Source organism: Nomascus leucogenys, chromosome 9 (assembly GCF_006542625.1).
Source record: "Nomascus leucogenys isolate Asia chromosome 9, Asia_NLE_v1, whole genome shotgun sequence".
Taxonomy (NCBI): Eukaryota; Metazoa; Chordata; class Mammalia; order Primates; family Hylobatidae; genus Nomascus; species Nomascus leucogenys.
The window spans coordinates 99,950,568-99,977,057 of NC_044389.1; the positions used below are offsets into that span (position 1 = coordinate 99,950,568).

General features: G+C 45.6%; 1 protein-coding gene across 1 annotated transcript in view; it reads left to right on the forward strand.

The window, feature by feature from the left end:
- FAM171A1 (family with sequence similarity 171 member A1) overlaps nt 1–26,490 on the forward strand; it is a 160,225-nt gene that overhangs the window by 79,598 nt on the left and 54,137 nt on the right. The window contains exons 2-3 of the mRNA XM_003257677.2: nt 7,501–7,728; nt 15,097–15,189. Coding sequence (XP_003257725.2) covers nt 7,501–7,728; nt 15,097–15,189 — 321 coding nt within the window. The remainder of the gene's footprint in view (nt 1–7,500; nt 7,729–15,096; nt 15,190–26,490) is intronic.

Sequence of the window (26,490 nt, forward strand, 5' to 3'; positions counted from 1 at the left end):
ATGGATGGGCGTCTAGGGGAGACTGTGCCAGGCCAGGGCACAATCGGAGCAGAACATGTTCATCGTACCTGGCCTCCCTGAAAGTCCCTGAATGGGGAAAGTTTAGCAAGTGAGGGCGGGAGGTGATATAGCTGGGGAGGAGGGGTGGGAAGAGATCACACAGGGCCTTTTAAGCCACTGAAGGACTTGAGTGAAGGCCTGATCCACAAGGGCTGCGAAGACACCACTTCAGAGTCACACTCAGATAGATTTTCCTTGGGAGTTCATTGAGCCATTTGGATGCCATGGATTTCTTGGCTCAGATTCGGAGATCAGAATTGTCCAAAGGAACTTTCTGCAATGACAGAAATATCCAGTCTGCACTCTCCGACGCAGGAACCGCTAGCCAGTTGTGGCTGTTGAGCACTCACAATGAGCCTAGTGTTACCAAGGAGCTCGATTTTTAAATTAATTTAATTTTAATTAATTTAAACAAATGTATATGCTCACATGTGGCTGATGACCCCTATATCAGGTAGTGTTGTGTTAAGAGATGGTTAGTTTCACCCCAGCATTCATTTTGCAAACTTTTATTGACCACCTGCTGGCTCTAGGTACCAGCTAGGCCTTACGGTTATAAATTGAATTTTCTAAAAATGAGCCCCTATTCTTGAGGGGCTCATGGGCCACCCCAGACACTAAAATGGTGGTATGGCCGGACGCGGTGGCTCACACCTATAATCTCATCACTTTGGGAGGTTGAGGCAGGAGGGTAGCCTGAGCCCAGGAGTCTGAGACCAGCCTGGGCAACAGGGCAAAACCCCGTCTCTACAAAAATACAAAAATTAGCTGGATGTGGTGGTGCATGCCTGTGGTCCCAGCTACTTGGGATGCTGAGGTGAGAGGATTGCTTGAGGCTGGGAGGTCAAGCCTGTAGTAAGCTATGACTCTAAACAAAACAAAACAGCGGTACATGGGTGGCCCAGACCCGTCATCTTCAGGCACGAGGGCCCCTGCACCAAGCTCTCTCCATGGGGGTTTTAATTCAGTTGTAAACAACCTGGTCGTTCTCATCTCAGGACACCTCTTTGCCTGGCTGGTCCCTGTGTCTCCTCTAGGCCTAAGCTAAAATGACGCCTCCTCAAGAAGGCCTCCCCTGACCACCTAGTTGAAAATAGGTTCCCTGTTCTGCCTCGTGTCACCCAGTTTTCCTTGGGGCACTTCTTCCAGTTCAGAATGACACTTCCGTACGTATTTAATCTCTAAAGCTAAAGCTCCTGAAGGTCAGGGGTCTGGTCTCCGTTGTACACCCCCACAGTTGGCCCAAGGTGAAACAGACAGAAATGGAAATGGACAAGAAACAGAGACCATGTGTCTGGAGAGCTTCAGGGAAATGCAGGGTTGCTGAGTCTGGCTGGAGCACTTTCTTGAATCTACCTTACTACGGCCTTTTAAAGGAAAAAGGAATTAGCAACATGGAAGGGAAGTGTAGAAAAACATTGCCTTCAAAGGCAAGGAGCTGTGGCAGGAAGGCCCAGGAAGGAGGAGCCGAGGGCAGGGCGTGAGGTCAGGTGGGGTGGCTGGTGCAGGACGGGAAGCTGCTGGGATGGATCCTGTCCCTTGAGTGTGGCAGCTTTTTTTTTTTTTCACTCTGTCACCCAGGCTGGAGTGCAATGGCACAGTCTCAGTTCACTGCAACCTCTGCCTCCTGGGTTCAAGCAATTCTCCCGCCTCAGCCTCCCGAGTAGCTGGGACTACAGGCGTGTGCCACCACACCCAGCTAATTTTTGTATTTTTAGTAGAGACGGGGTTTCACTATGTTGGCCACACTGGTCTCAAACTCCTGACCTCGTGACCCACCTGCCTCGGCCTCCCAAAGTGCTGGGATTACAGGCGTGAGCCACATGGCCTTCCTTTTTCTCTAAAGGGCCAAAAGTACTGAGTTTAGGCTTTGCTGCCCTTATGGTCTCCGTGGCAACTTCTAAAGTCTGCTGTTGTAATGCAAAACCAGCCCATGCAAATGATGGGGCGTGGCTGTGTTCCAATAAAACTTTATAGACACTGAAATTTAAATTCCAAATAATTTTCATGGACTATATACAAAAGCAGGCAGCAGGCCACATTTGGCCTGAGGGCGGGCCGAAGTTGCTGCACCTGGTACAGGTGACAGTGGGGGTGCATCAAAGGGTTTGAAGGAGACAGGGAGAGGTCAGCTGAGTGTATTGGGTAGCTCCCTCTGGCCTCAGTGGGACCTCAGGGCTCAGGTTTGAAGAGAGTGACTGTTTTTGTAAAGTGGCTGAGCAGCAGTGTGGATGATGGATGGTGAAGGCCTGGAAATAGGGCAGTGTTCACAAGGATAGGAAAGAAAGGCCTGCTTTGAGATGCAGAGTTTGCAGTCAAAATGAGCAGACCTTGGTGATGGATGTGCGGGGTACGGAGTGAGAAAAGGATGTCCCAGTCTGGGTTTAGTGCAGTCTTCAGGTGACCAACTCAGCGGGGTCCTCAGCACTCACTGATCAGCAAAGAGTGCATCTTAGGGCATATTTAGGTCTGGGACCGTTTATGGGGTCTTCCTATAAATGAGAGTCATGTAGTAAGTAATGCCTCGCCTAGTCAGATGACAGCTGCCCTGGTTGTCATTTAGTTAGGGATAGTTTCGTTTGCTGTTGAATAGAGAGTCCCATTCTCAGTGTTATTATATAACAATGATGCCCCTGTGGGCTGTAAGAATTACCGAATCAGGCCGGGCGTGATGGCTCACACCTGTAATCCCAGCACTTTGGGAGGCCGAGGCAGGCAGATCACCTGAGGTCAGGAGTTTGAGACCAGCCTGACCAACATGGAGAAACCCTGTCTCTACTAAAAATACAAAAATAGCCGGGCGTGGTGGCGCAAGCCTGTAATCCCAGCTACTTGGGAGGCTGAGGCAGGAGAATTGCTTGAACCCGGGAAGTGGAGGTTGCAGTGAGCCAAGACTGTGCCATTGCACTCCAGCCTGGGCAACAAGAGTGAGACTCTGTCTCAAAAAAAAAAAAAAAGAATTACCGAATCATACTGACATTTTGTTCTCTCTGATCATACCAAGTGAAGAACTAAACAATCTCTTTTAATGTATATAATTGTAGAACTTAAACTATGCTTCCCATGTTAGAAGAAATTTAAGTGGTAGAATCTAGGGCGTTGATTAGAGTGGAACTCCCCCTTTCTCTATTTATTCATAAAACCTGTTTTTCCCTCAAATCTCAGCAGTTTCGCCTTCTCAGCAAACAGTGAAGACCTTGTGATCCCAATTGTTAGTAAATGTTGCATTTCCATAAAATTGCATAAATCATCATTGCAGGATTTCTGCTATGTGGTTATTAATGCAGCATGAGTTAATTTATGTTATAATTTAGTATACTACTTAGGTAAAGACTACACACTGGGTTCAGTGTATACTGCTCGGGTGATGGGTACACCAAAATCTCACAAATCACCACTAAAGAACTTAACTCATGTAACCAAATACCACTTGCTCCCCAAAAACCTATGAAAAAAAAAGGACTACCATTTTATCCAGCAATCCCACTACTGGTATCTACCGAGAACAAAAAAAGTTATTATGTGAAAAAGATGCTTGCACATGCATGTTTATAGCAGCACAATTTGCAATTGCAAAAAATATGGAACCAGCCCAAATGCCCGTCAGTCAACGAGTGGATAAAGAAAATGTGGTATATATATACTATGGCATACTAATCAGCCATGAAAGGAGTGAAATAACTACATTTGCAGCAACCTGGATGGAATTGGAGACCATTATTCTAAGTGAAGTAACTCAGGAATGAAAAACCAAACATCATATGTTCTCACTCGTGAGTGGGAGCTAAGCTATGAGGATGCAAAGGACTAAGAATGATACAGTGGATTTGGGGACTCAGGGAAAAGGGTGGGAGAGGATGAGGGATAAAAGACTACACATTGGGTACAGTGTACACTACTTGGGTGATGGGCGCACCAGAATCTCAGAAATCACCACTAAAGAACTTACTCATGTAACCAAACACCACCTGTTCCCCTAAAACCTATGGAAATAAATAAAAATTTAAAATTTAAAAAAGGAATAGTATACTACTTGAGGACACAGAGGACCAAGTTAAATAAGAAAATCTGTGTGTGGGGACTGGGTACGGTGGCTCATGCCTGTAATCCCAGCACTTTGGGAGGCTGAGGCGTGCAGATCACGAGGTCAGGAGATCGAGACCATCCTGGCTAACACGGTGAAACTCCGTCTCTACTAAAAAATACAAAAAATTAGCCGGGTGTGGTGGTGGGCACCTGTAGTCCCAGCTACTCAGGAGGCTGAGACAGGAGAATGGCGTGAGACAGGGAGGCAGAGCTTGTGGTGAGCTGAGATTGCGCCACTGCACTCTAGCCTGGGCAACAGAGTGAGACTCCATCTCAAAAAATAAAAATAAAAAAAATAAATAAAAGAAAATGTGTGTGTGTGTGTGTGTCATGCACATCCTGACTGGATTGAAGTGAATTGACTAAATGTATTCCGTGATATCATATCCTTGATTTTCATGATGCTGATTTATCCCTTTTTGGATGTTAGTTTTCTCCTATAGTATGAAGTAGCCAAGGTTGGTTTCTGTAGCATTTATTTGTTCTTCGTAAAACGTTTTAAGAAATTTTTTTGGTACACACCCATAGCTCAAAGGTCCTCAAAGGCAGGTGGATGATTTAGCTAGGTCTAGGATTCTTTAAGTCTTGTCTGTGGTTATCTACTCAAGAAATGTATTAAATCAACATGTGGAAAAAAATGGGTGAAAAATGATTGACTAACTGAAATTTGCAGTATTGAAAAGACTGCTTTAGTATCATGAGACAGCTAGTTGGCAAGTTACCAAGGTGGAGATTCTCCAACAAAAAGAAGTTCTTCTCAATATGGTTGCCCCAGTGTAGGATAGAACTCTTTATGTAAAGGTATTAATACTCAGGCCAGGCGTGATGGCTCATGCCTGTAATCCCAGCACTTTGGGAGCCCGAGGCAGGTGGATCACCTGACATCAGGAGTTCAGGAGCAGCCTGGCCAACATGGTGAAACCCGGTCTCTACTAAAAGTACAAAAAACTAGTGGGGCATGGTGGTGGGCACCTGTAATCCCAGCTACTCGGGAGGCTGAGGCAGGAGAATTGCATGAACCCAGGAGGCAGAGGTTACAGTGAGCCGAGATCACGCCATTGCACTCCAGCGTGGGTGACAAGAATGAAACTCCATCTAAACAAACAAACAAACAAAGGCATTAATATTCTCTGAGAGGGTTGTCTCACCTGTCCCTTTAGTTTTATATATTTCTTCTTTCTAACTCCCCTCTCTGAGCCCCAAATCTGGTATCCCCAAGCATCATGTTGGAATGTTTACAAGCAGCATGATTGGAATGACACAATTGCAGTAGCTTACTCCGCCAGGCATTACACTACGTGTTTCTACCTATATGTTGAGCTATGCGTGTTTATCATTCCCAGTTAGCAAATGGGGAAACTGAGCCCTAGAGAAGATAAATAAACTGCCCAAGGCTACATGGCTAGCACATGGTGGAGCTGAGATTCAAACCTCCATTGAGAATTGCAGAAGTCCAGGGTGTGTGCCACTGGGCAATACCTGCAAGGCTGACCCAGCACTCCTTCCTCATCCTCGCTCTCAGGCTGCTCTGTACCCAGCCAGCCTGCAGCCGGCTCATTGATGGGCACTCCACTGAGCTCCACTCTGGAAGGTGCTGAACACGAGCCTCCTTGGCCACCTCCTCATTTTTTGCTAGTCCTTTCCCCACCTTCCTATCCCAAGTCTTTCAGATCAGAGGCAGCTCAAAAAGCATGGCATGTGGTGCTTGCAAGTGACCAGGTGGACATACATCACACCAGCTGCTCGCTTCCTACCTAAGTAAATAGGGTTTATGGGAGCAGGATGCACTTCTGAGTTGCTCCCCCACATAGTTCTGGAATCAGCACCCTTGACATGATCATTCTGCCGGAGTCTGGTCTACCACCATCTCAGTCCTGGGTTATCACAGAGTCGTCTTAATCGGATGCTTGTTCTCCAGCCTTGCCTCTTCCTCAGCCCATTCTTCATGCAGAGCCACATGTTTCTATAACATAAGTTTGATCTCCACTCCCCTCTTAAAACCTTTGTGACTTCCCATTGCCTTTAGAATAAAGAATAATCCTTTTAGGGAGCTCATAAAGCCGTGTGTGATCTGGCCTTACTTCCCTCTCCAGCCTCCTACGCCTCTCACGCTCTCTATCCAGCTTTCAGAACCTGCCATTGTTTCTCCAGGAAACATGGCGTCTTCCTGCCTCTGAGCCTCCACACATGCTGTTCCCCCTCAGCCGTGGTGCTTTCCTGTTTACTCACGCATCCTCTCCTTCGCTGTAGCTGTGTAGTTACAATTCTAGGCACAGAGTAAAAGTTCAATAACTATCCCTTGCCTGAGTAAATGTAAATTAGCCTTTCTATTTTAATTTTTTAGCAATTTATAACATTCTATTTGTTTCCCAGATTCAGGATCTGTTTTTGCCAATATTCCTAACTTGATTTCATCTACCTATATGTCTCAACATATAGACAGAAACATTTAGTGTAATGCTGGCGGAGTAAGCACCTACACAAGCTACTGCAATTGTGTCATTCCAATCATGATGCTTTTTTATTATTATTATTATTCTTTTTCTAACCTTCTCTTGTTCTGCTCTTTGGGTCCTCCCTTTTAACAGTAGTTTTCACTTCTTTTCAGTCTAGTGTTTGTGATTACCAGTGCACGATCCTGGGTTACTTCTGCCGCATTTCCCAGGACTAGAGAAGGATACAGCTGCAAATACCACAGCCCACTGTGCCCTTACTGTGGTAGCCCAAACACCATTGAAAGAGTATTGTTGTCCGGGCACGGTGGGGCACACCTGTAACCTCAGCACTCTGGGAGCCTGAGGTGGGCAGATCGCTTGAGCCTCAGGAGTTTGAAACCAGTCTGTGCAACATGGCAAAACCCCATCTCTGCAAAAATTAGCCCAGTGTGGTGGCACACACCTATAGTCCCAGCTACTCAGGAGGCTGAGGCGGGAGGATCAGTTGAGTCCAGGAGGTCGAGGCTGCAGTAAGCCGTCATCATGCTTCTGTACTCCAGCCTGTGCAACAGAGTGAGACTGTTTCAAAACACACACAGACACACACAAAGTATTGCATTGGTTGCCCAATGTTTTAAGGTATAGAATTTTTCTCGTGATCATTTGTTGATGTGAGCAGGAAGGAGTAAAGAGGAAAGCAGTTTGGGACAGGCTGTGGTTTTGAAGAAAATGGGAAATCGTGTGAAGTAAAAAGTAGAACTCTAAGGAGAAAATGTCCCTGATAAAAACTGCATATTTTGAGTGTCGACCTTGATGTCCTTACAGAGCCCTCCTTCCACTTCCCGTCACAGTCATACCAGAGTTGCTGTGGATGTTTCCCATTGACAGTAGCTGTTCTTTGTGCTTTCTCTACCTCCAGAGGTGACGCTAAAGGTGCACATCAGCGACGCCAGCACCCACCAGCCCGTAGCGGATGCGTTGATCGAGATCTTCACCAACCAGGCCTCCATCGCCTCTGGCACCTCGGGGACCGATGGCGTTGCCTTTATCAAGTTCCAATATAAGCTGGGCAGTCAGTTGATCGTCACCGCCTCGAAGCATGCCTATGTGCCAAACTCTGCCCCATGGAAGCCAATCCGGTTACCTGGTAAGGCATTCCTCATCTTTCTCTAACACAGAGGGCATTGGCTGGTGGGAGGATCGCGTAAGGCCAGGAGTCTGAAACCAGCCTGGGCAACATAGTGAGACTGCATCCCTACAAAAAATTTTAAAATTAGTCAGGCATCTTAGTGTGCACCTGTTGTCCCAGCTACTCAAGAGGCTGAGGTGGGAGGATTGCTTGATTCTGGGAGTTCAAGACTGCAGTGAGCCATGATCACACCACTACACTCCAGCCTGGGCAACAGAAAAAGACTCTGCCTCAAGAATAAAATGAAATAAAATAAATAAAAACATACAGATTCCAGAACTCCACCATTCCATATGGGGAGGGGAAGAATTTGCATTTTAACGAGCAAACGCCTCTCCCCCTCCACCAGATACTGTGAATAAAAGTATTTAGCAAAGCTTGGCCGGGCGCGGTGGCTCATGCCTGTAATCCCAGCACTTTGGGAGGCTAAGGCGGGCGGATCACGAGGTCAGGAGATCGAGACCATCCTGGCTAACGTGGTGAAACCCCGTCTCTACTAAAAATACAAAAAATCAGCCGGGCGTGGTGGCGGGCGCCTGTAGTCCCAGCTACTCGGGAGGCTGAGGCAGGAGAACGGCGTGAACCCGGCAGGTGGAGCTTGCAGTGAGCCGAGATCATGCCACTGCACTCCAGCCTGGGCGACAGAGCAAGACTCCGTCTCAAAAAAAAAAAAAAAAAAAAAAGTATTTAGCAAAGCTTGAGGCCACTGCTTTTTGATCTATGGAAAGTGGATTTGATACAGATACAATGGAGATCATCTAGGACAGTTCATAAGAAAAGGGGGTAAACCTGAGAGATATTAAGCAGGCCTTGGAGAATGGACAAGAGAGAGGGAAGGAAAAGGATGAAATAGAAGGAATGTGGGTTGGACCTCGGGTTTTCAGCTGGTGACAGAGCAGGTGGTCCCAGCAGGGGCAAGCTATGGAGTTGGGGAACTGGCCACACCACGTTTTCCTAAAGTTGATTGCAATGATGGCGTGAATTAAAGAAGTCTCCTCCCTCACTCCCTCCCTCCCTCCCTCCTTCCTTCCCTCCCTCTCTGACTCCATCTCCCCAAGCTGCAGGCTTAGACAAAGATAGATGGAGCTTGGGGAAATGGGAGGAGAGGAACGGGTGTCAGGGTCATTGATTATAAGCTAAGTTTAGGGTATATTTAGTTGAAATTGCCACTGGGACACCAAGTGAGCATATTCGGCCTTTAGTTTGAAATGAACTTGGGGTTCAAGAGAGAGATCTGGGCGAGAGGTTTAGTTTGGCTTATCAGCAGTGTTAACTATGATCTCCAGCAGAGAGTGGAGGACAGTGGGCCTGAGACAGGACCCCAGGAGGGCCCGCACAACAGGACAGGTGGCCTTTACTAGGTTATATCCAAGGGAACATTGGAGTCGAGTCTGCAGTGAGCTGAGATGGCGCCACTGCACTCCAGCCTGGGTGACAGAGGAAGACCCTGTCTCAAAAAATAATAAAGTAAATTAAAATAAACATTTGACACTCCCATCGTCCATGCTGAGAAGTCACTGGAAATCACCAAGGGACGTTTAGGCTGTCTCTGCCTGTTTCGGGAGAACAGCTACACAAAGCCCATCAGTCCATTCTCGTTGTTTGCAGTAGTTATGGTCCACAGCCACCTCAAACATGGAGTGAGCAAATACTGAACCGCTGCTACAAGGGAAATGCAGGGCTGAGTTCCTGCAAGCCTCTGGTCACAACATTTTTATGAACCAATCAATAGTACATGCCTTTGTTTTATGTTGTCTTTGCTTAAAGAAATCTTATTTGATATACAGATTGTTGATTCGTTAATATTGAACTCACAGCCCATAGCTCCATAACTCATGCCCGAACAAAGCTGATCGAACACACGTGTTTTCTCCATAAGGCACAGTCATAACCTCCTCCTGCTTAGGAACATTAGACAGCACTACACTAGGGGTCATTTGGAATGGTGGAATCACGCCTGTAATCCCAGTGACTCTGGAGGCTGAGGCAAGAGGAGCTGGAACCCAGGATGTGGAGACTGCAGTGAGCTGGGATGGAGCCACTGCACTCCAGCCAGGATGACACAGCAAGACTCCATCTCTAAAAATAAATAAGTAAATAGCAAAATCACCAAGAGAATGCTTAAAAACATGAAAAGCTTGGCCCTGAATACATCTGGGGGTTACAAATAAGCTTTAGCAAGTAGGGAGGTTTACAAATACAGAGTTGGTGAATAATGAGCAGCTACTGCACTTTGATCACATTCATTTTGACTCTGTTAACGTGGTCATTTGAGAAAAACCATTCCCATCATATCTGTTTTTTTTATTTTTTTATTTTTCGAAACAGAGTTTCATTCTGTCGCCGAGACTAGAGTGCAGTCGCGTGATCTTGGCTCACTGCAATCTCCACCTCCCAGGTTGAAGCAATTCTCCTGCCTCAGCCTCCCGAGTAGCTGGGATTACAGGAGCACACTACCACGCCTGGTTAATTTTGTATTTTTAGTGGAGATGGGGTTTTGCCATGTTGGCCAGGCTGGTCTTGAACTCCTGACCCCAGGTGATCCACTTGCCTCGGCCTCCCAAAGTGCTGGGATTACAGGTATGAGCCACTGTGCCCGGCTGGTATCTGTACTATTACAAATGAGTCAAGTCATAGGAATAATGAAGTTTAATTGAGTTTAGGACACCTGGGTCCCAGGCCTGCCCACCCCTGGCTGGCCCCACACATATTGGCCCATCAACACTTTCTGAGCTTGTGTTTGTTTCTGAAATCAAGTTAATTAGTCTAAATAATTTCTAAGAATCTTCCCCTGTCTTTGATTATTTTTCTGTGCTTGCTTTTTCAATATAATAAAGATACTCTGTATTAGTCCACTATAAAGAAATAGCTGAGACTGGGAAATTTATAAAGAAAAGAGGTGTAACTGGCCCGCAGTTCTGGAGGAGACACAGGAGGCATGACATCTTCTGCTTCTGGGGAGGCCTCAGGAAGCTTCCAATCATGGCAGAAGGCAAAGGGGGAGTGAGACATTTCACATGGCCAGAGCAGGAGGAAGAGAGAGAGGGTAGAGGTGCTACACACCTTTAAGCAACCAGATCTCGTGAGAACTCACTCACAATCACAAGAATAGCACCAGGAGATGGTGCTAAACCATTCATGAGAAACTGCCCTCATGATCCAATCGCCTCCCATCAGGCCCTACCTCCAACACTGGGGGTTACAATTCGACATGAGATTTGGGCAGGGACGCAGATCCAAACCATGTTATACTCTTAACTAGAACTTAACAGGAAACATCTCCAAAATTTAGACAAAAAAGTTTGGCCTATTGTGAAAAGCAGAGTCAATTTGCTTTTGTGCATATTTTTGGAGGTGAAGACTAACACTTCTGGTATTTCAGATAACTGGGCAAGGAAGTGAGAAGAGCTGGGAGCCTCTTCTAAAATATGTTGAAAATTTGAAACTAAAAAATGCTTTCTTTCCCACACGTGTGCAGCACACTGCTTGTGTGTGCATGAGCATTCTTACGAAACCCGGAAATGGATTTCATTTTTCATCCTTAACAATAGTTCCTGGAGATGTGTTGAGGATTTTTTCACTTTCAAGGAAGGGAGGAGAGGGAGGAACCCAGCATAAGGAAAACACCTCCACCTATGGCAGGCAGGTAAGAATAAACTTAGCCATAGGAGATGCAATCCATCCACTAAAGGCTGTCGTTCTACATCTTAATTATTGCTGTCTCTGCAGCCATCGCCCTGGCCCAGGTCCTTAGCGATGGTCCAGGACTATGGCAATAGCCTCCAGTCCGGTTGTTCTACCCCACAGACCACCCCCAATATGACTGAGCATTTGAGTATGAAAATATATATGTGCAGTTCATGTATTAAAATATGTACCTGCCAAAAATTCTTCAGTGGCCTCAAGATGAAGTAAACGTGACACAGAGCCTCCTGCCCTGGCCACCGCTCCCTTCCATATCTCGTGGTCGGCCGCCTTGGGCAACGTGTCATTCTGTGAAGGAGTCTGGCATTTCTACCCTGTCTGTGTTTGTCTGCATTGTTCTCTTGGCAAATTTGTTGGTTTTTTCCTTCTTTTTGAGATGAAGTCTCACTCTGTCGCCCAGGCTGGAGTGCAGTGGTGCGATCTCAGCTCACTACACCCTCCACCTCCCAGGTTCGAGCAATTCTCCTGCCTCAGCATCCCTAGTAGCTGGGATTACAGGTGCATGCCACCACACCCAGCTAATTTGTGGTTTTGTTTTTGTTTTGTTTTGTTTTGTTTTGTTTTGTTTTGTAGCCCGGGTTTTGAGGTGTGCTGCTTCCTACCAGCAGCATCTGCAAGGACAATCCTGCCCTTTCCTCCTCGCCAGGAGGTGCCCTGTGCCTTAGGTGAAAGGATCGCTGATAATAGTTTACCTATGAAGTGGTCATGTGAGATTTACCCAAGTTGGGATTCCTCCCAACAGTGACTAATAGCGGAATATTTCCTCACCCCCAAAACCCCATACCCATTAGCATCGACTTTCCCACACCTCCCAGCCCCTGGCAACCACCTATCTACCCTCTGTCTCTCTGCACATCCCATAGAACTGGAATCTTGGAATACGTGGCCTTTTGTGTCTGGCGTCTTTCACTCAGCCTGATGTTTTCAAGATTCATCCACGTTGTAGCACATGTCAGTACCACCTTCCCTTTCATGAGTGAATAATATTCCCTCATATAGACAATACCACACTTTATCCATTCATCAGCCAATAGACATTTATGTGTGTTGTCTCCGCTTTTTGGCTGTTACGGATAATGCTGCTGCAAACATTGATGTGTGAGTTTCTGTATGAACGTAGGTTTTTGGTTCTCTTGGGTTTATATGTAGGAGTGAAATTGCTGCATCCTGGGGTCACTCTGTGTTTAATATTCGAGGAACTCCCAGGCTGTTTCTGCAGCACCAAGCTGCTATTCTTGTCTTTCTCCCGGTACCCTGGTACCTGGCCCATGCTGCTTGTCATACAGCTACTTGTTTCAAGTCTAGTACCCTTGTAATGCATAACTCTTGAAGGCACAGGCTGCTTCTAACACTGATCTGTTCCACCCAGGATGTAGATCTGAGCCTCGTATATGATGACAGCCAAATAAATTGACTGTGTGGAGGATGAGTGAAAAGAGGTCACATCCACGGCCAACTCACTGGTGCCCTATGGCACTAAGAGCCAGCACTGCTTAACCGGGCACGGTGGCTCACGCCTGTAATCCCAACACTTTGGGAGGCCCAGGAGGGCAGATCACTTGAGGCCAGGAGTTTGAGACCAGCCTGGCCAACATGACGAAACCCCATCACTACTAAAAATACACAATTAGCCAAGCATGGTGATGCACACCTATAATTCCAGCTACCAGGGAGGCTGAGGCAGGAGAGTAGCTTGAACGTGGGAGGCAGAGGCTGCAGTGCTGCAGTGAGCCAAGATTGCGCCACTGAACTCCAGTCTGGGTGGCAAGAGCGAAACTCCATAAAAAAAAAAAAAAAAAGAGCCAGCACTGTGAAGTGACTGATCTTCTTAGCACTTATCTTCTAGATCCTGCTGTTTTCCCAGAACGTCATTTACCTCTCTAGGCCAACTTTTCCATGTCTCATAGTGGTTGAGAACTCCAGAGTTCAAATCCTAGCCCTGGCATTTATTAGCTGTGGGATACTGGGTGAGTTACTTCCTCATCTATAAACCTGTTTCCTTACCTGTGAAATGGGCATGTTAATAATGCCTACTTCAGGTGCCAGGCATGTTGGCTGATGCTTGTAATCCTAGCACTTTGGGAGGCCAAGGCAGATGGATCACTTGAGGTCAGGAGTTTGAAACCAGCCTGGCCAAGATGATGAAACCCTGTCTCTACTAAAAATATTTTTTTTTAAATTAGCTGGGCATAGTGGCAGGTGCCTGTAATCCCAGCTACTCGGGAGGCTGAGGCAGGAGAATCACTTGAACCTGGGAGGCGGAGGTTGCAGTGAGCCAAGACCACGCCACTGCACTCCAGCCTGGGCAACAAGAGTGAAACTCCGTCTCAAAAATAATAATAATAATGCCTAAGTCATAGAGCTGTTTTGAAGCTTAAATAAATTACTAAAATTAAAGCACTTAGAATAATGTTTGGCCTGTTAGTAAAGGTTCAGTAATGTGAGTGATGATTATTATTCTATAATGCACTTATTTGTTTTTCTCTTAAATTCATATGTTTTACCCAGAAATTTGTGGGGTTTCTACAATTTTTTAGAAATCCAGGTACTTAAGCAAGAGTTTTAAAATAGCATAACTTGGCTAGGTGCGGTGGCTCTAGCCTATAATCCCAGGACTTTGGAAGGCAAAGGTGGGAAGGATTGCTTGAGCCCAGGAGTTTGAGACTAACCTGGCAACATAGGGAGACCCCGTCTCTAAAAAAATTTTGAAAATTAGCTGGGTGCAGTGGTGCACGCCCATGGTCCTGGCTATTTGAGAGACCAAGGCAGCAGGGATACTTGAGCCTGGGAGGTCAAGGCTGCAGCGAGCTCTAACCGTGCCACTGCACTCCAGCCTGAGTGACAGAGTGAGACTCTGTCTCAAAAAAATACACATGAAAAGCACAATTTCTATCATGTTATTAGTTCCCAGGATTGGGGGAATATTCTTTTACCATGAGGTACACATTAACCTAGACACATTTTTAAAGCCATTCTTAATGTTAACATATAACATTATATATTCTACATTCATGTAGTGTATACATGATAACTTTCGTAGACTCCTAATGTGAAGAGGCTTAGTTACTTTACTGAAAACTTCTGGCTGGGCGCAGTGACTCACGCCTGTAATCCCAACACTTTGGGAGGCCAAGGCAGGTGGATCATGAGGTCAGGATTTCGAGACCAGCTTCGCCAACACAGTGAAACCCTGTCTCTACTAAAAATACAAAAATTAGCTGGGCATGGTGGCAGGTGCCTGTAATCTCAGCTACTCGGGACACTGAGGCAGGAGAATCGCTTGAACCCGGGAGGCGGAGGTTAGAGTGAGCTGAGATTGCGCCACTGCATTCCAGCCTGGGTGACAGAGCGAGACTCCGTCTCAGAAAAAAGAAAAAAAAAAAAAAAGAAAACTTCTAACAAATGAAAAAAGTTGACCATTGTAGGGCAAGTAATTGTTATATGAGATATTGCAATACACTTGTAGCATTTTGAAGGTCTTTTGCAAATCTAACTAAAAATTAATCGTATTAATTGATTTGAAATCAGAAAATACAAAAACTACAGAGTATCCCAAAAATTAGAGTAGGCACTTAAATGTAAATATCAAAATCCCCTTCTACCCATTTCTTTTTCCTGCAGTATTTTCTTCTCTGAGCCTTGGCCTGCTTCCAGAACGCTCTGCCACTCTAATGGTATATGAAGATGTTGTCCAAATAGTATCAGGATTCCAAGGTATGTTTAATATTTTTTTCAGTTTTTATTGTTATTTTTGATGGATGCAATATTGTATATATTTATGGTGTACAATGTGATGTGATGTATGTATACAAGGCGGATTGATTAAATCAAGCACATTAGCCCATCTATCACCTCACTTACCTAACATTTTTATAGTGAGACATTTGAAATTTACTCTTTTGATTATTTTGGTATGTTTAATAATTAAAAAGAGAAACAACAGTCAGTTTTGGGCCACCTACTAAAATCTTATGGCTCATGCCTGTAATCCCAGCACTTTGGGAAGCCGAGGTGGGTTGATCATTTGAGGTCAGGGATTGGAGACCAGCCTGGCCAACATGATGAAACTGATGAAACCCCATCTCTACTAAAAATACAAAAAAAAAAAAAAAAAAAAAATTAGCCAGACATGGTGGCACATGCCTGTAATCCTAGCTACTTGGGAGGCTGAGGCAGGAGAATCGCTTAAACCTGGGAGGTGGAGGTTACAGTAATCCAAGATTGTGCCACTGCACTCCAGCCTGGGCGACAGAGTGAGACTTCATCTCAAAAAAAAAAAAAAAAGAAGAAGAAGAAGAAAACATCTTGTATGGAATCCACTTATTATTTTTTTAAATTATACTTTAAGTTCTAAGGTACATCTGCACAACGTGCAGGTTTGTTACATCTGTATACATGTGTCATGTTGGTGTGCTGCACCCATTAACTTGTCATTTACATTAGGTATATCTCTTAATGCCATCCCTCCCCGCTCCTCCCACCCCACGACAGGCCCCAGTGTGTAATGTTCCCCACCCTGTGTCCAAGTGTTCTCATTGTTCAATTCCCACCTATGAGTGAGAACATGCGGTGTTTTGTTTTCTGTCCTTCTGATAGTTTGCTTAGAATGATGGTTTCCAGCTTCATCCATGTCCCTACAAAGGACGTGAACTCATCCTTTTTTATGGCTGCATAGTATTCCATGACGTATATGTGCCACATTTTCTTAATCTGGTCTATCATTAATGGACATTTGGGTTGGTTCCAAGTCTTACTGTGAATAGTGTCCAATAAACATATGTGTGCATGTGTCTTTATACCAGTATGATTTATAATTCTTTGGGTATATACCCAGTGAGGGGATGGCTGGATCAAATGGTATTTCTAGTTCCAGATCCTTGAGGAATCACCACACTGTCTTCCACAATGGTTGAACTAGTTTACAGTCCCACCAACAGTGGAGAAGTGTTCCTCTTTCTCCACATCCTCTCCAGCACCTGTTGTTTCCTGACTTTTTTATGATGGCCATTCTAACTGGTGTGAGATGGTATCTCATTGTGGTTTTGATTTGCATTTCTCTGATGGCCAGTGATGATGAGCATTTTTTCACGTGTCTGTTGGCTGCATAAATGTCTTCTTTTGAGAAGTGTCTATTCATATCCTTTGCCCACTTTTTGATGGGTTTATTTGATTTTTTTCTTGTAAATTTAAGTTCTTTGTAGATTCTGGATATTAGCCCTTTGTCAGATGGGTAGATTGTAAAAATTTTGTCCCATTCTGTAGGTTGCCTGTTCACTGTGATGGTAGTTTCTTTTGCTGTGCAGAAGCTCTTTAGTTTAATTAGATCCCATTTGTCTATTTTGGCTTTTGTTGCCATTGCTTTGGGTGTTTTAGTCATTAAGTCCTTGCCCATGCCTATGTCCTGAATGGTATTGCGTAGGTTTTCTTCTAGGGTTTTTACAGTTTTAGGTCTAACATTTAAGTCTTGAATCCACCTTGAATTAATTTTTGTATAAGGTGTAAGGAAGGGTCCCGTTTCAGCTTTCTACATATGGCTAGCCAGTTTTCCCAGCACCATTTATTAAATAGGGAATCCTTTCCCCATTTCTTGTTTTTGCCAGGTTTGTCAAAGATCAGATGGTTGTAGATGTGTGGTATTATTTCTGAGGGCTCTGTTCTGTTCCATTGGTCTATATGTCTGTCTTAGTACCAGTACCATGCTGTTTTGGTTACTGTAGCCTTGTAGTATAGTTTGAAGTCAGGTGGCATGATGCCTCCAGCTTTGTTCTTTTGGCTTAGGATTGTCTTGGCAATGCGGGCTCTTTTTTGGTTCCATATGAACTTTAAAGTAGTTTTTCCAATTCTGTGAAGAAAGTCATTGGTAGCTTGATGGGGATGGCATTGAATCTATAAATTACCTTGGGCAGTATGGCCATTTTCGCGATATTGATTTTTTTCCTATCCATGAGCATGGAATGTTCTTCCATTTGTTTGTGTCCTCTTTTATTTCGTTGAGCAGTAGTTTGTAGTTCTCCTTGAAGAGGTCCTTCACATCCCTTGTAATTTGGATTCCTAAGTATTTTATTCTCTTTGTAGCAATTGTGAATGAGAGTTCACTCATGTTTGGCTCTCTGTCTGTTATTGATGTATAGGAATGCTTGTGATTTTTGCACATTGATTTTGTATCCTGAGACTTACTGAAGTTGCTTATCAGCTTAAGGAGATTTTGGGCTGAGACGATGGGGTTTTCTAAATATACAATCATATCATCTGCAAACAGGGGCAATTTGACTTCCTCTTTTCCTTATCGAATACCCTTTATTTCTTTCTCCTGCCTGATTGCCCTGGCCAGAACTTCCAACACTATGTTGAATAGGAGTGGTGAGAGTGGGCATCCCTGTCTCTTGCCAGTTTTCAAAGGGAATGCCTCCAGTTTTTGCCCATTCAGTATGATATTGGCTGTGGGTATGTCATAGATAGCTCTTATTATTTTGAGATACATCCCATCAATACCTAGTTTATTGAGAGTTTTTAGCATGAAGGGCTGTTGAATTTTGTCAAAGGACTTTTCTGCATCTATTGAGATAATCATGTGGTTTTTGTCTTTGGTTCTGTTTATATGATGGATTACGTTTATTGATTTGCATATGTTGAACCAGCCTTGCATCCCAGGGATGAAGCCCACGTGATCATGGTGGATAAGCTTTTTGATGTGCTGCTGGATTCGGTTTGCCAGTATTTTACTGAGGACTTTTGTGTCGATGTTCATCAGGGATATTGATCTAAAATTCTCTTTTTTTGTTATGTCTCTGCCAGGCTTTGGTATCAGGATGATGCTGGCCTCATAAAATGAGTTAGGGAGGATTCCCTCTTTTTCTATTGATTGGAATAGTTTCAGAAGGAATGGTACCAGCTCCTCTTTGTAGCTCTGGTAGAATTCGGCTGTGAATCCATCTGGTCCTGGACTTTTTTTGGTTGGTAGGCTATTGATTATTGCCTCAATTTCACAGCCTGTTATTTGTCTATTCAGGGATTCAACTTCTTCCTGGTTTAGTCTTGAGAGGGTGTACGGGTCCAGGAATTTATCCATTTCTTCTAGATTTTCTAGTGTATTTGCGTATAGGTGTTTATAGTATTCTCTGATGGTAGTTTGTATTTCTGTGGGATCGGTGGTATCTCCTTTATCATTTTTTATTGCGTCTATTTGATTCTTCTCTCTGTTCTTCTTTATTAATCTTGCTAGCGGTCTATCAATTTTGTTGATCTTTTCAGAAGACCAGCTCCTGGATTCATTGATGTTTTGAAGGGTTTTTTGTGTCTCTATCTCCTTCAGTTCTGCTCTGATCTGAGTTATTTCTTGCCTTCTGCTAGCTTTTGAATGTGTTTGCTCTTGCTTCTCTAGTTCTTTTAATTGTGTTGTTAGGGTGTCCATTTTTAGATCTTTCCTGCTTTCTCTTGTGGGCATTTAGTGCTATAAATTTCCCTCTACACATTGCTTTAAATGTGTCCCAGAGATTCTGATATGTTGTGTCTTTGTTCTCACTGGTTTCAAAGAACATCTTTATTTCTGCCTTCATTTCATTGTGTATCCAGTAGTCATTCAGGAGCAGGTTGTTCAGTTTCCATGTAGTTGAGCAGTTTTGAGTGAGTTTCTTAATCCCGAGTTCTAGTCTGATTGCACTGTGGTCTGAGAGACAGTTTGTTTTAATTTCTGTTCTTTTACATTTGCTGAGGAGTGTTTTACTCCCAACTATGTGGTCAATTTTGGAATAAGTGCAATGTGGTGCTGAGAAGAATGTATATTCTGTTGATTTGGGGTGGAGAGTTCTGTAGATGTCTGTTAGGTCCACTTTGTGCAGAGCTGAGTTCAAGTCCTGGATATCCTTGTTAACTTTCTGTCTCATTGATCTGTCTAATGTTGACAGTGGGGTGTTAAACTCTCCCATTATTATTGTGTGGGGGTCTAAGTCTCTTTGTAGGTCTCTAAGGACTTGCTTTATGAATCTGGGTGCTCTTGTATTGGGTGCATATATATTTAGGACAGTTAGCTCTTCTTGTTGTATCAATCCCTTTACCATTATGTAATGGCCTTCTTTGTGTCTTTTGATCTTTGTTGGTTTAAAGTCTGTTTTATCAGAGACTAGGATCGCAACCCCTGCTTTTTTGTTGTTTTCCATTTGCTTGGTAGATCTTCTTCCATTCCTTTATTTTGAGTCTACGTGTGTCTCTGCGCATGAGATGGGTCTCCTGAATACAGCACACTAATGGGTCTTGACTCTATCCAATTTGCCAGTCTGTATCTTTTAATTGGAGTGTTTAGCCTGTTTACATTTAAGGTTAATATTGTTACGTATGAATTTGATCCTGTCATTATGATGTTAGCTGGTTATTTTGCTCATTAGTTGATGCAGTTTCTTCCTAGTATTGATGGTCTTTACAATTTGTCATGTTTTTGCAGTGGCTGGTACTGACTGTTCCTTTCCCTGTTTAGTGCTTCCTTCAGGAGCTCTTGTAAGGCAGGCCTGGTGGTGACAAAATCTCTCAGCATTTGCTTGTCTGTAAAGAATTTTATTTCTCCTTCACTTATGAAGCTTAGTTTGGCTGGATATGAAATTCTGGGTTGAAAATTATTTTCTTTAAGAATGTTGAATATTGGCCCCTACTCTTTTCTGGCTTGTAGAGTTTCTGCCAAGAGATCTGCTGTTAGTCTGATGGGCTTCCCTTTGTGGGTAACCCGACCTTTCTCTCTGGCTGCCCTTAACATTTGTTCCTTCATTTCAACTTTGGTGAATCTGACAATTATGTGTCTTGGAGTTGCTCTTCTCAAGGAGTATCTTTGTGGCATTCTGTATTTCCTGAATTTGAATGTTGGCCTGCCTTGCTAGATTGGGGAAGTTCTCCTGGATAACATCCTGAAGAGTGTTTTCCAGCTTGGTTCCATTCTCCCCGTCACTTTCAGGTACACCAATCAGACGTAGATTTGATCTTTTCACATAGTCCCATATTTCTTGGAGGCTTTGTTCATTTCTTTTCACTCTTTTTTCTCTAAACTTCTCTTCTCACTTCATTTCATTCATTTGATCTTCAATCACTGATACCCTTTCTTCTACTTGATCAAATTGGCTACTGAAGCTTGTGCATGCATCACATAGTTCTTGTGCCATGGTTTTCAGCTCCATCAGGTCATTTAAGGTCTTCGCTATGCTGTTTATTCTAGTTAGCCATTCATCTAATCTTTTTTCAAGGTTTTTAGCTTCTTATCGATGGGTTTGAACATCCTCCTTTAGCTCGGAGAAGTTTGTTATTACCGATTGTCTGAAGCATTCTTCTGTCAACTCGTCAAAGTCGTTCTCCATCCAGCTTTGTTCCATTGCTGGCGAGGAGCTGCATTCCTTTGGAGGAGAAGAGGGGCTCGATTTTTAGAATTTTCAGCTTTTTTGCTCTGGTTTCTCCCCATCTTTGTGGTTTTATCTACCTTTGGTCTTTGATGATGGTGACGTGCAGATGGGGTTTTGTTGTGGATGTCCTTTCTGTTTGTTAGTTTTCCTTCTAACAGTCAGGACCCTCAGCTGCAGGTCTGTTGGAGTTTGCTGGAGGTCCACTCCAGACCCTGTTTGCCTGGGTATCACCAGCATAGGCTGCAGAACAGCAAATATTGCAGAACGGCAAATGGTGCTGCCCGATCCTACCTCTGGAAGCTTTGTCTCAAAGGGGCACCCAGCTGTATGAGGTGTCAGTCGGCCCCTACTGGGAGGTGCCTCCCAGTTAGGCTACTCAAGGGTCAGGGACCCACTTGAGGAGGCAGTCTGTCCATTCTCAGATCTCAAACTCCGTGCTGGAGAACCACTACTGTCTTCAGAGCTGTCAGACAGAGACGTTTAAGTCTGCAGAAGTTTCTGCTGCCTTTTGTTCAGCTATGCCCTGTCCCCAGAGGTGAAGTCTACAGAGGCAGGCCGGCCTCCTTGAGCTGCAGTGGGCTCCACTCAGTTCGAGCTTTCCGGCCGCTTTTAAGCCTCAGCAAGGGCGAGCGCTCCTCCCCCAGCCTCGCTGCCGCATTGCAGTTTGATCTCAGACTGCTGTGCTAGCAGTGAATGAGGCTCCATGGGTGTGGGACCTTCCGAGCCAGGCACGGGATATAATCTCCTGGTGTGCCATTTGCTAAGACTGTTGGAAAAGTGCAGTATTAGGGTGGGAGTGTGCCAATTTTCCAGGTACCGTCTGTCACAGCTTCCCTTGGCTAGGAAAGGGAATTCCCCAACCCCTTGCGCTTCCCAGGTGAGGCGATGCTCCGCCCTGCTCTGTGGGCTGCACCCACTGTCCAACAAGCCCCAGTGAGATGAACCCAGTACCTCAGTTGGAAATGCGGAAATCACCCGTCTTCTGCGTCGCTCACTCTGGGAGCTGCAGACTGGAGCTGTTCCTATTCAGCCATCTTGGAACCTGATCTGGAATCCACTTATTGTTGGATGGTGATAGCAGTGAATTTACCCACAGCTGGGACATGACGTCTATTTTCCCTGTGAGGCACACCACATTTGAATTTGATTAAACTATCAGTTCACTGTGTGTGAGAGAAAAGGAGGGGCTGTCTCACTCTGTGTACAACCATCCCTTTCCTCTGCAATGGAGAGCATGTTCATCTTGTTTGGGTCAGAGTCCAGGGCACTGCCTGTGCCTCACTTATAAGTGGACAGGGTCACTCCCAAAGACTAATAAGTGGGCCAGTGTGGCTTTATCCTCTCTCTTGCCCTCTTGATTTTTCGATCTGTCTCACAGACTGTGATGTCTGTAGATGTCATCTTGCCCCTTCTGCTCTCACAGAAAAGTTCACAAAGAAGGTTTGAGGGACTGTGCTTTTCTTGATACTGGGTTAGAATTGAGAACACTTGTGTAAAATGCATTTCTGTGCTAAGAGCATACTATTCCATCTAAATGATGGCCTGGCCAGGCACAGTAGCTCACACCTGTAATCCCAGCACTTTGGGAGGCCAAGGCAGGAGGATCACTTGAGACCAGGCATTCAAGACCAGCCAGGGCAGTAAAGCGAGAACCCATCTCTACCAAAAATAAAAGTTAAAAAAATATCTGGGTATGGTAGTGCATGCCTGTAGTCCCAGCTACTCAGGAGACTGAGACAGGAGGATTACTTGAGCCCAGGAGGTCAAGGCTGTAGTGACCTGTGATCATATCACTGCACTCCAGCCTGAGGGACAGAGTAAGACCCTGTCTCAAAAAAGTGAATAAATAAATAAATAAATAATCATGGGCCTGAGAATCATGTTTCCTGGCTTTCTTTTTTTGTTTGTTTGTTTGAGACAGAGCCTTGCTCTGTTGCCCAGGCTGGAGTGCAGTGGCATGATCTTGGCCCACTGCAACATCCACCTCCCAGGTCCAAGTGATTCTCATGCCTCAGCTTCCCCAGTAGCTGGGATTACAGGCATGCGCCACCACACCTGGCTGATTTTTGTATTTTTAGTAGAGACGGGGGTTTCACCATGTTGGCCAGGCTGGTCTCGAACTCCTGACCTCAGGTGATCCATCCGCCTCGGCCTCCCAGAGTGTTGGGATTACAGGCACCATGCCTGGCCTGACTTTCTTTCTTTCTATCTCTTGGTTCCTTCTTCTCAGGAGGCTCCAGTGTCTGTCCTGTGCCCACATTTCTTCTTTCTGGTCCTAAACATCTCATCTAGGCCCCTGGCTTCCAATGCTCTAATTACTCCCGATTCCATCTCTCCAGCCCAGACCTTGCCCACTGAAATGGGGGCTTGGACGACACCTCTGCTTGGAGGCCTGTCAGGCACCTCCAACTCAGTATGGACACATAGAGCTTGATATTTTTGGCCTTCCCGTGATCAATGGAATAAACGTCTACCTAAGTTGATACCACTGTAAACTCAGGCCAAAACTCGAGGAATTGTCCTTGATTCTTCTCTCCTTGAATCTCATTCTTCTGATGAGCCTGGTGTCTCCATCTGCATTGCCACCTCACAAATCCAGGATACCACCATGTCCCCTCAGGCACTGCAGTAGGTTTTTAACGGGTTATCCCATCTCACTCTTGCCAAACCAGTAATCGAGTGTTTACAAAGTGAGGGTGACCAAGTCACCTTGCTTGGGTCTTCAATGGTTTTCCCATTGTACTTGGAGTAAAATCCAACCCCTTCCACTCAGGGCTGGACAATCCCCTGACCCTGGGCCTCTGGTGGCTTCTGCAGTTGTCCAGGTCCTCCCTGGTAAGGAAGGGATGAGGCTACAGCATTTATACACACAGGGCTTCCCACACGGCCGGCTGTGTGCACCCCTTCTTCTGCCAGACGTGGCTTTTAGGCCCATGTGCTCACTGTCGGCCTCTTGTATTCTCCTTCACAGCTACCTTCAACATCCACTGTCCCCACCTTTCCCTTTACTAAGATGCTGAAGGAGGCAATGTGTGGTTTTACTATCCCTCACTGTTGCGGAGCAGCACTGTTCTTAGTGAGGTGTTTGTGATGAAAGCTTGAACTGCAGGGTCTGCAGTGACACCCACACATCTGTCCATCATGGCTGTCCAGCGTCCTCACCGCTGCGTGTTCTGCTCCTCATGGCCACCCTGCTGGCCCTGACAGCTGGACACTTCACTGTCTCCTCTCAAGGCTCTGTAGGGTTCCTCCAGGACCCAGCACCTGAGTGGGGTGCCCTCTGCCAGCAGTCTCCTTCTGCCTACGCAGCAGTCACACACAACCTTCTTCTCTCCTTCTTTTTTTTCTTTTTTTTGAGATGGAGTCTCACTCTGTCGCCAGGCTGGAGTGCAGTGGTGTGATCTGGGCTCACTGCAACCTCTATCTCCTGGGTTCAAGTGATTCTCCTGTCTTAGCCTGCTGAGTAGCTGGGACTACAGACACGTGCCACTCCACCCAGCTAATTTTTGTATTTTTAGTAGAGACGGGGTTTCACCATGTTGGCCAGGATGGCCTCGATCTCCTGACCTCGTGATCCACCCCCTCAGCTTCCCAAAGTGCTGGGATTACAGGTGCGAGCCACTGTGCCTGGTCTCTTCTCCCCTTCTTATATCTCCATGAGTGGAATATGGCTGCAGCGAGCCTGATGTCACAGTCATCGGTTCTGTGCCCATGCATGCTGGCATTCCTTCCCCCTGCCCATGTGTGCCCATAGCATTGCCACGCCCATGCCCTGACACAGGCCCTGGTGATCTCTACCAAGACCACTGCAGTAGCCCCCCTCTGGGGTACACGTCTTTAGCCTTTGATGTAGGATTGGAGCCAGATTTCAGAAGGAGAAGCTAGACTTTCTACCTCAAGTTTCTGCTCTCCAACACACCATGCACCAAACTGCCCGTTGGGTCTTCCTGAGGTGGAGCTCCAGTTCTTTCTGTCCCTTCCTGGCTCACCTTGGCCTATAGAGTAAAATCCATTCTGCCAACTCACACTCCCTGGCCTCCAGGATACAGCCTCAACTTTTCTCTCTCTTTTTTTTTTTTTTTTTTTTTAAACAGTCTCACTCTGTCACCCAGGCTGAACTGCAGTGGCGCAATCACAGCTCACTGCAGCCTTGACCTCCCAGACTCAAGCAATCCTTTCAACTCAGCCTCCTGAGTAGCTGTAACCACAGGCACACAGCACAATGCCCAAATGATTTATTTTTATTTTTAGTAGAGACGGGGTCTCGCTATGTTGCCCAAGCTGGTCTCGAACTCCTGACCTCAACTGATCCGCCCACCTTGGCCTTCCACAGTGCTGGGGTTACAGGTGTGAGCCACCATGCCTGGCCTCACCTTCCTTCTGAGTGTTCTTCTTTTTTGCTGTGTTCTGGTCTACCTCAGTTTCTGTTTTCCACCTGGGGCTTTCCACCTTCTCTGCCAATCTGTCTTCAAACCCTTCCTAAATGGGAAGGGCAGCCTGTATGTGACATGGTTGGGAGGTCTTTCCTGAATGTCCATTGGAGATGTAAGTCACACCGCCTGCCCCTGGCAGCCAAGGGGCTTGTGTCCTGTGGCCCCATCCCTCCAGGCCATGGCTGTTGGATCTGGAGTGGGCACCCAGCTCAGGGGTAACCAGTCTACAGTATGGCCACAGGTGGGACCCAACAGCTCTTGTCCCCTTTCTTTTCCTGGGATTGAACTAAGAACCCAGCAGGGGTTGAGAATCACAGCTGAATGGTCCTGAGATGCAGGCTGAGCTGTGCCAGGCCTTCTGTAAGCCAGGTAGAAGAACAGAAAGGATGCAGAAGCAGAAGAAGACACTCGGAGCAGGTCGGAAAGGAGCAGACTCGGCATCTGTGGGTCCCAGCCATGGCCCAGTGTTACAGGGAAACGCATGCGCTCCTGCCGAGTGGTCTGAGAGCTGCCTGAGCCCAGAGCTGGTCGTTCTACCTCCCGTGCCTTCCACGACCTCTGGCTCCTGTTCTTGGAGCCACAGGTCCTCATCTCACTTATTGTCCCTCACGTCCTTATCAGTAACCAAAAGCAGCAGATTAAACAACCCGCCAGCTGAGGGTTCTGGATCTTTCCATGATACCCCCTTTCCTACCATATCTGGGAGTACACCTTATCTCCCTGACTAAAGGTGAAAACCAGAAGGCCAAGGACTGTGTCTTCATCATCTCAGTCCTGCCACGTCTCTGCCCTATGCCTGCCAGTGGTAGATGCCCAGTGAGTAATTCATTGAATAACTGAGTTAAACAAATAACAAAAAAAAAAAAAATCAAAATCCAGCTGCTTTTTGTACTTCCTACATAGACTACTTACTCCATGGTCTTTTTTTTTTTTTTTTTTGGAGGCACCATCTCAGCTCATTGTAGCCTCAACTTCCCAGGCTTAGGTGATTCTCCCACCTCAGCCTCCTGAGAAGTTGGGACTATAGGCATGCACCACTAAGTCTGGCCAATTTTTGTATTTTTTATAGAGATAGAGTTTCACCATGTCGCCCAGGCTCGTCTCAAAGTCCTGGGCTCAAAGATCCTCCTACCCTGGACTCTGAAAGTGCTGGGATTACAGGCATGGGCAGCCACACCCAACCCACTTATTTTCTTTGTTCTGAA